This window comes from Brassica oleracea, chromosome C1 (assembly GCF_000695525.1).
Source record: "Brassica oleracea var. oleracea cultivar TO1000 chromosome C1, BOL, whole genome shotgun sequence".
Classification (NCBI taxonomy): Eukaryota; Viridiplantae; Streptophyta; class Magnoliopsida; order Brassicales; family Brassicaceae; genus Brassica; species Brassica oleracea.
Genome location: NC_027748.1, coordinates 37,082,260 through 37,094,996, shown reverse-complemented (window position 1 = coordinate 37,094,996; position 12,737 = coordinate 37,082,260). Strand labels below are relative to the sequence as shown.

General features: G+C 33.7%; 2 protein-coding genes across 2 annotated transcripts; both read left to right on the top strand.

The window, feature by feature from the left end:
• The first annotated feature begins 2,879 nt into the window (after positions 1–2,879).
• On the top strand, positions 2,880–4,020 carry LOC106296433 (60S ribosomal protein L37-2). Its single transcript, XM_013732569.1, has 4 exons — positions 2,880–3,028; positions 3,097–3,232; positions 3,566–3,667; positions 3,749–4,020. Exons 1-4 carry the CDS (start codon positions 3,026–3,028, stop codon positions 3,799–3,801), a joined length of 294 nt encoding a protein of 97 aa, XP_013588023.1. The 5' UTR covers positions 2,880–3,025; the 3' UTR covers positions 3,802–4,020.
• Positions 4,021–4,172: 152 nt separating this feature from the next.
• Positions 4,173–6,723, top strand: LOC106330997 (ERAD-associated E3 ubiquitin-protein ligase HRD1A). Its single transcript, XM_013769389.1, has 7 exons — positions 4,173–4,345; positions 4,419–4,973; positions 5,052–5,228; positions 5,412–5,561; positions 5,640–6,008; positions 6,152–6,317; positions 6,384–6,723. The coding sequence occupies exons 2-7, from the start codon at positions 4,441–4,443 to the stop codon at positions 6,492–6,494; spliced, it is 1,506 nt and encodes a 501-aa protein (XP_013624843.1). The 5' UTR covers positions 4,173–4,345; positions 4,419–4,440; the 3' UTR covers positions 6,495–6,723.
• Positions 6,724–12,737: the final 6,014 nt, after the last annotated feature.

The following is a 12,737-nucleotide window of genomic DNA, read 5'->3' as shown; positions in this document are numbered from 1 at the left end:
AATACACGTTTTCACCTAAATATAACGGTAACATGCTTCGTTGTAATGTCGATGTAATGATTACGACGTATTTCTCATTCCACGTACATTCGTCGTAAACTTACAAGGAGTTTACGACGAAATCAGTTCGTCGTAAATTTACATGGCTTTTACGACGAAAGTTAGATTCCTCGTAATTTTGTTGTAAAGCCTATGTAAATTTATGACGAAATATTTTCGTCGTAAATGTTCGTTGTTATGGGCACGTTTTCTTGTAGTGAAAATATAGAAAGATGATAGTATAATTTGTTTGCAACCGATACTTTGTATAGGATGAAATTTAGGTTAACGTGATATATATCATTAACTACTACGAAAGGTCATTATTAATGTTTTTCTAGACTACGAAAAACAATTAAGCAAGTGCCAAAGTTTTTTCTTAATCTTCAGTATCAATTTCATAATTTAAATTCTAAAGAATTGTGTTGCAAGGAAAACTATTTGATATATAAGTTTGTTTGTTAATAACAAAACAACTTAATTTATGTATTACTATTTATATAAATATTTGTAGGCAAGGAAAGGGTGAGAACCAAACAATATTCTTTTTTTTCTTTTATTAACAAAACAATTTTGAATAGTTGCGTCTTTTTGCTATTTTTTATCAAAGCGTCTCTTTGCAATTAATAAAAAAACAACACTTAAAAAATCATTACTTTCCGATTTATAGCAAAATCATGCAATACTTAGGCCATAACATATAGCAAACTTTTATTTAAATTGATTTCCAAGCAATACGGACTAAGAGTATATCGTATACTTTCTTAAAAAAAGTTAAAATGTTGGATCACAATATAAATCAACGTTGAGCCATTTGAAGAAAATCTCATTTAATGAGATCGTCGAGTATTAATTTAATGAGATCACTGAATATTAAGTTTATCATATCATATACATTTATGTTTGTATTAATATAAGTTTTCATAGCAATTGGATTTTGGACTAACTAATTTTTCAGTTGATTCTTATGCTGCCACGTAAGTAAAATTGACATCCTAATTAAGTGACACCTAAGCAGGTTTTTTTTAATTAATACAAAATTTAGGTTACAACTTTTAAAATGTTTCTCTATTAATATATAGGGGATATCAAATGTCTTGCGTAAATGAAAACTAATGGGTTTTGCTTGATTCCTTAAATAAATTTGAAGGATGTGTTAGAAAGATCGTGAAATGACCGGCTTAACTATGAAGATGTGTATGATGTCTTCAGATTGCATGTAAACCTTGTTTTCTCTCTTGACCTTATTGAGTCGTATAAAGAAGGGTTATATCTCTATAGCATAAGAAAACTTTAGAAGATCCCTAAACAGTCTAACTTTGGGTCTCGTGGACGTGGGTATGAAAATAACATATGAGAGAAGAGTGGACAAACCTGATGAAGAGTAAGTATACATTACATTTTTTTCCTTTTTCCCTTACTAATTTATTCTAATAGGTTTTGGAATACCTAATTTCATTTTTAACTTATATTTTTTTTTCCATGATAACTTTTTAAATGTTTTCAATAGTTTTCAATTCTAAAATTTATGTGATTAGCAACACACAAAAAATATTGCATATGCATACAATTTAACTATTTTTATTAAATTTCAACATGTCATCAAACTAAACTAAGCTGAGTAAATCAGATAATTCATCACTTTTATACATTGAAAAAAGCAATAGAAGGTATATACCTCAATCTTGTTTTTTCAGACTCATAATTGATACAATTATTACACAAATGCATTCGTTCTTACACAACAATCAGACATAACCATTATGTTTTTACACAAAAAAAAATCCAACACAAATCTAATAAAAATCAATAACTAAAGAGTATACCACGTAAAAAAAAGTCAATCTTGCATTTCTTTCTAATTTCAATAGACAATGGATGAAACGACCACTCTTGACAGCCAAAAAGATCAGAGGTCGTCGCGGAATATTTTAATTATAATATGCTGATGTCTTGGAAAGATCAGATTCGAGTGGCTTAGATCAGGTTGGTCTAGGCGAACATGAACATATGAAAACGTTGCTTCCAGAATTTTCTTGTCAGCATACTTCTTTCGTCGGTTGTAAGGATCAAAAGGTGTAAGCAATCAATTTTCGAGATGATTGGTGGTAGATGTAAATGATGTACACAATTTATTTCTCTAAAGCACTAAAATTAAATCAATCAAGCTTCAGAAGATTATTAAATCGTTAGCACCACATAAAAACATTCTTAGCTGTTAATATGAATAACAGTTGGATCTCTCATCCATAACAAGCTTTCAATTCAATTTATGGCTTTTTAAAATTAAGTTTTCTACAACACTATTTCAAGTGTTTTAAAAATATTTTCTTTGTTTTCTCTATAAAATGTTTTCTTTTCTCGAATATTATATTTTGGACATAAATAAAATATATATTCCACTAATATAAATATGATAATATTATATACATATGTATGTACTTCACTTAGATATTACAAATAGTATGCAATAATATATATACATATATGTGGTATATAAATATAAATTTCAAATACATATAAATAAAATTTGGGATATGTATTTTATAACATCATTATTCGTAATTATACAAAAACTAATTAATTTATAATTTTTGTTAAATTTATTATTTATTTTTTGATTTTAAAATAATCATAACTAAATTTTAAAATATATTATTAATATTTTAAAACTAACAGCTGAAATAAAAGTACAACAAAAAAAAAATTCAAACATTAATTTTACATCAAAAATATATAAGGTTAGAACATAAAATCTTAAATCATATTCAAATTCTTTTGTTGAACATTTCGTAATGGGAAAAAAGAAATTAGGATTACAATGAGGCTCATTTATATGAAAATAGAAATAAAAAGCCCATCCATGATTTCACTTCAACCCTAGATTATCCCCACCTTCTTCAGATAAATTGGCAGTTATTAAAATTGAAGGGTCTTCTTCTGCTTCCTTTTGAAGCTGAATCCTTAGGACACGCAACTCGCTCCAATGGTGATCTCTCTGTCTCTTTGAATTAGTTGTCGAACCATTTCTGATGAAATTTTTTTTGAGAATTGCAGACAAAGGGAACAGGGAGTTTCGGAAAGAGGAGGAACAAGAGTCACACTCTGTGTGTAAGATGCGGTCGTCGTAGCTTTCACATCCAGAAGAGTCGCTGCTCCGCCTGCGCGTACCCTGCCGCTCGCAAGAGGACCTGTAACACTCTTTCTTTCTCACATGCGGTTTTCTTGATTTGCTTAGCTGTGTTGTTGCTGTTTAGTGTTCCCTGATGCACTTGATATCCATTTCGTTTTGTATCAATTTCCATGATCCTTATGAAATTGACCAAGATTTTATCATATGCGTCTAGACATCGATTGTAATTTGTCGCGTAGTTGTAATTGTCGCATGCAATGTAGCTTTTATATGTAATTATTTTGTAGCAATAATCGTTTGAAGTCAGAGAGAAATGTATGTATGCATTTGTGTCTTTCGTATTCCTGTCTTTATGAAATTATCTTTCTTTTTTCTTTTTTCTTTTTTGTTCAGATAACTGGAGTGTGAAGGCGATCAGGAGGAAGACTACAGGAACCGGTAGGATGAGATATCTCAAAAATGTCCCCCGCCGCTTCAAGACTTGTTTCAGAGAAGGTAACACTGATCTTGATTAGTTTTAACAATTATGATTGTCAGAAATGGTGGTTTATAATGCCATTTTCTTGGTTAATTTAGGTACTGAAGCCAAACCAAGGAACAAGGGAGCAGCAGCAGCTTCATCATCCTAAGAAAAATGAGTCCATTCCGTCTAAAGCGCAACAAGGAGTAAAGCCTACCTTTGTATCTCATTATCTCTAGTTCAGTAGTTGTGATAACAATATGTTACGTTTTATTGTGTCTGCCTATAAAGTTTTGAGCGTTCAGTCAAATACATTCCAGGTTCGGGGTTTGATTGATTACCATGTCATAAACACGGACAAATCTATGCAAAACCTTGCCTTTTTGTATCCAACATATAAACCATACACGACATTTTTCAAGAAAAATTCGTATTCAACCAACAACATTGAACCTCTTGAACACAAAAAAAAAAAAAAAAAATGAAAAGATCTCCTTAGAGGGGTAAAATTGGAATTCTAGAAAATGAGGGGAGAAACTTAAAAAACTGATCTCATCAGTTCCTCGTAACCGGAAAATCATATTGAAACACCGCAACTCCTCCTTCCTCCTCCGCTTCTATAGGTTTCCGTCGTCACACGTCGCAGAATTTGATTCGTTGACTGCTTTAACGTCCTCTCTCTCTCTCTCTCTCTCTCTCTCTCTTCGCCGCAGGTGATTGATCAATTGATTACTTCGAGTCGATTCTCAATTACCGAATCTGATCAATTCGATTCGATCTCAACAGATCCATCTATCTATCGCGAAAGATGATCCGATTAAGAACCTACGCATGCGTCAGCTTCATCGCCACCCTCTCAATAATCCACCACGCCTTCACCACCCGCGGCCAATTCTACCCCGCCGCCGTCTACCTCTCCACCTCCAAGATCAGTCTAATGCTCCTCCTCAACATGTGCCTCGTCCTCATGCTCGCCCTCTGGCACCTCGTCAAGCTCGTCTTCCTCGGCTCCCTCCGCGAAGCCGAGGTCGAGAGGCTGAACGAGCAGGCCTGGAGAGAGCTCATGGAGATTCTCTTCGCCATCACGATCTTCCGCCAGGACTTCTCTAGTGGTTTCCTTCCTTTGGTTGTTACGCTCTTGCTGATCAAGGCCTTGCATTGGCTCGCTCAGAAGAGGGTTGAGTTTATCGAGACGACTCCTAACGTCTCTAAGATCGCTCACGTTCGTATTGTTTCTTTCATGGCGTTTCTTCTTGTTGTGGATGCTCTCTTTATGTATAGCTCTGTGAGGCATTTGGTTAGGTCTAGGCAGGCTTCGGTTTCTCTCTTCTTCTCTTTCGAGTAAGTTTTCGTTTTGCTGCTTAGTGTTGCGTCTTTAGGGAGACACTCTCATATGTGTGTTGATGTTAATGCTAACAGGTATATGATTTTGGCGACGACTACTGTGGCGATTTTTGTGAAGTATGTCTTCTTTGTTACTGATATGATTATGGATGGTCAGTGGGAGAAGAAGCCAGTTTATACTTTCTATCTTGAGCTTATCCGTGACCTGCTTCACTTGTCTATGTACATTTGCTTCTTCTTTGTCATTTTCATGTAAGTTTTTTTTTTCTCCTTTTTAATTGTTAAAAACTGTGACGATTAGTAAGTAGAATCAAAGGTATGTACTTGTTGGAACGTTAGTGATGGAGAGACTTGGGAGAGGAAGCTTTTATCTTATAGTGTTCTTGACTCATTCATGGCCATGTTTGATTTGGGTGTTCACGGTTTCTGTTTTAGGAACTATGGTGTGCCTTTGCACTTGTTGAGGGAACTCTATGAAACCTTCAGGAACTTCCAGATTCGTGTTTCTGATTACCTTCGTTATCGTAAAATCACTTCCAATATGAACGACAGGTTCCCTGATGCCACTACCGAAGAACTTACTGCGTAAGTTTTCCGCTTAAACTAGGCAAAACTCTTATTCTGGTCGTCTTGTTAATTTTGGAAAAATCTTGTATTATGCAGAAGTGATGCCACATGTATTATATGCCGTGAAGAAATGACAACTGCCAAGAAGCTGATATGCGGGCATCTGTTTCATGTGCATTGTCTTCGATCCTGGTTGGAACGACAGCAGACATGTCCTACTTGCAGGGCACTTGTTGTACCTCCTGAGAATGGCACATCTACTACAGCTGCAGGCCAACGAGGATTACACCAAGGTTCTCAACAAGGTACTTCAAGCTCAGGTGCCCAGGGATCTGAAACACGTTCTTCTGCTGGTGGTTCCAATGATAGTTTGAGCAGGCACCACGCCAGGCTTCAAGCAGCTGCTTCTGCAGCCGCCATGTACGGGAAATCAATGGTTTATCCATCTGCAAACACGATAGCATGGTATGTATTGATCTTCTCTCACTCTATTGTTGTAGAACTTGTAAAGGTGATTTTAGTTTCTTAAATCTCATAAACTTAACCGAAGAAGCTATGTGGTATAGAGAAAAAAACTGACAGATATGTTTGGCCCCCCTTGTGTTAAGGTCGCAGCCGGGTCTAGAGAAAGCTTCAACAGAAGCACATCATCATCCTTCATCATCATCCTCTGACCCAACATCTCAGCTTCCTGGTGAAAACTCTCGTGCCTATGCAAATATCCCAGAGGCTAAGCTGGAAAATATGAAGAACTCTTTAGAGACCCAGCTCGAGGTATGATCCCTGAGTAGTAGTGTATCTTATGTTAAACTCCAGAATCTAATAACATTGTGGTTGTAGGTTTTGCGAAACAGACTTCATTTTCTGGAGAAGAGGAAAGTGGAAACCACAGGGGAAGCAGATAACAAAGGAAAGACGGTTGTTGATGCTTCTGTAGATGGAGCAGAGTGAGTTGAAAAGAAAATAGAGGGAAAGAAGAAACGAAACGAACTGAGACGAAGCATATAGAGAAAGGAGTTAGGCATTGTGGTTTCTCCTCAAGAAAGACAAAAAAAAAAAAAAAGATGTACACTGTAGTAGATTTAAGCAGCTTGAACTGAAACTGAAAACCTAAACTTTGTTTTTCCTTTTTTTTAATCACTGGGTTGGCATATTTACAGGCCAGACTCTTGTACTTCAATTTTTCTTTGGCAATCGATTAATTTTACTTAGCTATAAAAATGGTAAAGAAAAATTATAATTAATCAACATAACACTGAATATCTGGAATATGCTGAGGTTTTTTCCCACTTTTACACATTAAAATATAGTTTATTAATTAATCACGTAGATTATCATAAACTATATTTAAAAATTTGTTATTGGGTGGCTATCCTAAATCTGAAATTAGATTTGTTCTAAGAGCGTATCCAGAAACAACCTTATAACTTCGAATATAAGGTTCTATGCACTCTAAGCACATTTCCAATGTAAAACTTCATTATTTTCTCCAAAATAGAGTAAAAGTGAAAATGAAGTAAAATTACTCCAACCCTACTTCATTTTCCACTTCATAATGGAGTGATGAACAAAAAAAAATAGGTTACTCCATTTATGAAGTAAATTTCATTACGCAGTGAGATATGAAGTTGGGTTGAAACATTTCTTACTCCATATTCACTTTTACTCCATTTTAGAGGAAAAAATAAAGTATGGATGGAGATGCCCTAAACTCAACTTTAAATTTTTAACTTTTAAACAATCCTCAAATTAAAGTTTTAGTGTTCAAACTCTTATATTTCAGGCTCTTTACTTTTAAGTCATTATTATACTTATATTTTTTCTAAATTATTATATCAACCTTTTTTTTTGTCATCAACAAACAGACTCATATAGACTCTGCGAACTAATCCGGTAACTCCGCATCCATGTGAACGACGAAAGACGATTGTTTCCTGGCACATCGTGCTAGACTATCCGCCTTTTGATTTTCCGTCCAGGGTACATGAATGATCTCTGAGCTAGTAAAACGTGTCTTCAGTAACTTTATGTCGTGCAAGTAACTCTCAAACGCCGGCCATTCCTCTGGTTCTGAAACCATCTTCACCAATTGGAAACAATCCGTAGCAAAAGTAACCTGAAACTGATGTAAATTCCTCATATATTTCATTGCCCATATCAACGCTTCTATCTCTGCATGAAGAGGTGAAAGACATGCCCTAGTATTCCTTGCACCCATCAATCCCTGAAAGCCCTCGAGTATGCTATACCATCCTTGACCTGAATAAGAAGCTTTATCTTTCCAGGAACCATCTATAAAGCACCAACGACCGACCCTTGGCTGACGATTCAAAACCTCAGTCTGTTATGGAGCCTGCTTAGTCTTCATCACCTGAGCCTCAGCCCAAAGTGTTGATTCAGTTTCTGCAAGCGTCAGTGTATCTCTTGGGTCAATATCCAAATTAGTAAAGATCTTATTATTCCTTCCTTTCCAAATATACCACAATATCCACGCAAAATGATGATCTTCCATCTTCAGGAGTACCATCTTCAGGAGTACCCTCCAGAAAAGATGATCCATATTCGTAAATAGAGAACTAGTGGGGAAGTAGACTGGGTTAGACAGTATCTTTGACAAAGCCCAAACTTGACGCGCAGGAGGGCACTTAAAAAACACATGGTTTATTGATTCCTCCTCAGCTCCACATCTAATACAACAAATATCTCCCTTCATTCCTCTTGCTTGCAAATTCTTCTTAACAGATGTACATCCGGATACCATTTGCCATAAAAAGTGCTTAATATTCGGAGGGCATCTCACCTCCCAGCATAACGCTTTTAGAATATCCACTGTGGGGCCATAAAACGCTGGTGGTTTTGCCTTGTCCGGATAGACCCGTTCTAACTGATATCCTGATTTAACTGAATATTTCTCATTATTTGTGAAGTGCCATCCATTCTCATTCATCATCTGAGTCTTACTCAAATGAATACTTTCAATAATTTGAGCATCCTGGGGATCCATCAAACCCCGAATTACTTGCGACTTCCAAGTTCGTGAAATTGGATCTATCAAAGAGTCCACTGTGAGGTCCTGATAAGTGTCATGTTGATTTTCGTTTTCTGGTCTCGGGCGAGTGGTTGGGAGCCATGAACCCCGTTCCCACCCTTTTGATTAGTCATTTGCTAACAAGAGATCTAGCAGATACAATACTTCTCCAACCATATGACGGAGAGTATGAACGGATCGGTTCTAGGAGTGAGGCATTCCTATAGTACCGTCCTTTAAAAACTCTAGCAAAAAAAGTTGAAGGCTTCTCTATCAGCCTCCACAATTGCTTTCCAAGCATAGCCGTATTAAAATCTGTTATGTCCCCAGACCTCTTTCGTCCTTATTTGTACATACTTTATCCCATGACTTCCAGTGCATACCTCTTGTATTTCCCCATGGGCTCCACCAAAATTTTGATACCGCACTCGTCAATTTCTTCACTGTTGCCTTTGGTAACCGATAAACAGACATCACATGGTTAGGCTAAGCCGTGACTACTGATTTAATGATTACTTCCTTTCCACCTTTGGAAAAAAAATTAAGCGTTCATCCATTCACCCTATTATTCAAATGGTCCTGGACAAATCCAAAAACATGTATCTTGGATCCCCCAAGACTCGCCGACAGACCCAGATATGATCTCATCCCTCCTAAATTCTGTATCCCTAGGATGTCTCTCAATTCCTGTCTAGTGGACTCCTCAATCTTATGTCCAAATTGAATCGAAGATTTCTGAAAATTAATCAGTTGGCCCGAGACCCCCTCATATTCCTTCAAGATCCTAAGGATAGTATGACATTCTTCCTTCTGTGTCTTACAGAAAAAAAGACTATCGTCTGCGAACAACAGATGAGAAATCGAAGGGCAAGCTTTTGCCACCTTCATTCCTATGAATTGATTACCTCTTTCAGTCTTCTTAATATTTGCAATCAAAGCTTCAGTACACATGATAAATAGATACGGGGATAAGGGATCCCCCTGCCGTACACATTATCAACTTTCTCTTTCATCATTTATATTCTTATTATATAGAAATTCACATATATTTTATATTTTTACTGTCATATATAAAGTTTAAATATTAAAATAATTTTTAAATTCATGTAAATTTTATTTAAAGTATCCAAAATATCTAAAACATTATTCATATAAATTTGGCTTTATGGAAAGTCGTTGTTTTTAATGAATTATTTATCATACATTTTATATTCATATAATTTATATGACTATTTCATGTTCAGATTGAATAAATTTTGTAAAAAATATTATAGATGATACTTTATCATAGATTTTATCTTGATTTTAACTAATTTTGATCAATAGTAAGGATGAAACTATAAAATATAAAAAACTTAAGATTCCGTAATGTTTGTTTTTGGAGATAAACACCATCAAACCTTTAATTTGGTGTTTTGTCAATCTTAAAATAAGATTGATTCTGGAGATGCACTAAAGAGACTTTTTTTATGAATGCATCAATATCTTTTATGATGAAATTATTAGACTTGCCTCTTAATGAAAAAAAAAATGAATACTAATTATTTCAAAAAGGTAAGATTTTCAAAATAACTTATTAATAACTTAAAAAGTATTATAAAAATTTATGATAAATAATACAATGTCAATAATACAATGTCAATAATACTTTTAAAATAATCGTTACTATTATAAAATAAAGAAAAAAAGGTAATAAATAGACAGTACTATCTTTAAAACATTTTTAGAGAGTTTAAATACTTATATATGAAAATGCATAATAAAAAGATTATGATAAAAAGTATATGAAAACCTCGGTTTCCCTTTTGCAAGATTTTCAGTTTTTAGTTCATACGAATGTAAACTACAATAAAAACTCTATAAAGTAATACTCAATTAATTAATAAACATGATAAATTGATACAAAAGGTAGTTTCAAGTTAAATCAGTGTAAAAATATGTCATAATTCGATAAAATAATAATAATTACAAAATTCTTATTAAAATATATAATTCTATTAAAATCATAAATTTATAATTAATATATATATATATAAAAATTTTATATAAACATAAGCAAAATATTTTATTTTTATATTTTCAAAGTAAATTTATTCTTAATTTTTTTTTCTACATGTTAAAAGAATCATGTGGAGATTCTCTTACACCATCAACCCCTCGGTTGAAAAAGCTGACGTACGATTGATTGTTTGTTCTTCTCCTTTGGTGAAATATTAACTCTTGTGATCTTAATTAAAGGTTGCTATCCTACAACTGAAATTAGTTTGTTCTCAAGAGATTTTTATATGTATGCATCAAAATCTTTTATGATGAAATAATTGGAAATTATTAGTCTTACCTCTGAATAGCAAAAAAAAATGAATACTAATTATTTAGCTGGCTCGACCAGAGTTATTCATTGCTTTATATCTTCTATATTTGAACTTTGAAGTCTTGCAAAAAAAATTGAGATGACAATTTGATACGAGAAAGAATAGATAACAAAAGAAGAGGCAGAGTTCGTTCTTTTTCAAGTTAGAAGTTAAAACTAATACACAACTACCAGAACCATACTTCCTATAAATCCCCAAATCAACATCATATAACAGTTAACGAACAAAATGCGTTCAGCATAAATTCGAAACCATTTTTTGACCTAGGCCATGAGCTTGTTTCGATATATCAGCAATGTTTTTTTGAAGTATGACCGTAAAACCCCTTGGTCAAAGCGTTGATTTTGGGTAGTGGGTTTAATTATGCAGTTTTATAATTCAGAGTATTCCATTGTTACATGAATACTCTGAAACGATTAACGAAATTGTCTCTCCCCCCCCCCAAAAAAACCATATATGCATGAATCTTAATTAATGTCATTAATGTCTTTTGGTATTAGTTGTTATAATTATCCTCAAAACTTAATTAAAAAAAATTAACACGACACATGTGTCTATTATTATTAAATTTTTCATTTTCAAGTCACAGAAATGTTGACAACAACAACAAAATCATAGACATGATTCTATAGTTGGAAAATATCTAAATCATAAGACTTTCATAAGGAAAAGATCTAAATCGTAAGATTTTCAGAGAATAATAATCCAATTTTAATGAAAATAAACTTAACAATAATAGACACATGTGTCACTCTTATATCTTAGAGATAATATCTATTTTGGTCATTCATAAGGTAATGATCAAAAGCATAAGGTGATCAAAAATAATAATAGTTCATTATTTTTTTCTTCAAAACTTAACAACAATAAGCACATGTATCATTCTTAAAGAAAAGAGATACATCTTTTTGGTCACATAAATGCTATTTTATTGGTTCATATACATAAACTTGCACTAAATGTGCATCATGCGGCTGGCTGGATTGTCTTCATGAGAAACTCTGAAAAAATATTTTCTAACAGAATTGAAACACACATTCATGACCATGTTCAAGAGCATCATGATGGTGGAAATTACCTTAAGTGGACGTAACTGTGATTATAATTGTTTTCTTGGTCGGTTGATACTTATCTCATCTCAGCTTCAAGTTTGTTTGTGTTCAATGATCAAGACATGTCGAAATACTAAAGTATTCGAAACAATCAGTTTGATTCTCTTCCATTCCAAAGGAGATGCGATCGATGTGAAATTCACATGCGGTTCTTATCTCTGGCCCGAACAACAGCCTTATCAATGTGGTTACTTAGCAATTGGGATGTATCTCTCTCTCTTTGTTTTATAGTTATAGTTTTCAGTTATATTCATCTGCTTATTATTAATATGATAGGGAATTGCAACTTCCAAAATTTTGAAAAATTCTTAAGAACTTGCAAGAGAACATCACTATTTTCCCGTCAACTATATAAATCCGCAAGAAAGAATCATGAATCCAGATGAATTAACTTCAAGTGGGGCTTTTGTATGCATTGTAGTTTCGTTGAATTAATTACTCAAAATAATATCTAGGATTTGCTGGAGCAGAATAGATAATTAAGGTTCTTAGTTATGGAAACTAAACGCCACTTGGAGGCTTCCAATTTTCAAGTCAACAGCAGATCTTGTCTTTTGCTCTTCCACCGATCAATGTTGGTCTCATTTTTGAAAAATGACCTTATGCACTGAAAATTATGAAAGCCTAGACAACATAAACTAATGAAAGTAAAAAAAAAAAAGCAACCAAAAAAAATCACTAA

What these genes read in the sequence shown, in the direction of transcription:
- LOC106330997 (XM_013769389.1), top strand. Translation starts at nt 4,441, where the DNA reads ATGATCCGATTAAGAACCTACGCATGCGTCAGCTTCATCGCCACCCTC. An exon ending in TCTGCAAACACGATAGCATG is followed by an intron (nt 6,009 to 6,151) that starts GTATGTATTGAT and finishes CCTTGTGTTAAG; the next exon opens with GTCGCAGCCGGGTCTAGAGA. An exon ending in CTTTAGAGACCCAGCTCGAG is followed by an intron (nt 6,318 to 6,383) that starts GTATGATCCCTG and finishes TTGTGGTTGTAG; the next exon opens with GTTTTGCGAAACAGACTTCA.
- LOC106296433 (XM_013732569.1), top strand. An exon ending in TGCCGCTCGCAAGAGGACCT is followed by an intron (nt 3,233 to 3,565) that starts GTAACACTCTTT and finishes TTTTTTGTTCAG; the next exon opens with ATAACTGGAGTGTGAAGGCG. An exon ending in CAAGACTTGTTTCAGAGAAG is followed by an intron (nt 3,668 to 3,748) that starts GTAACACTGATC and finishes TGGTTAATTTAG; the next exon opens with GTACTGAAGCCAAACCAAGG.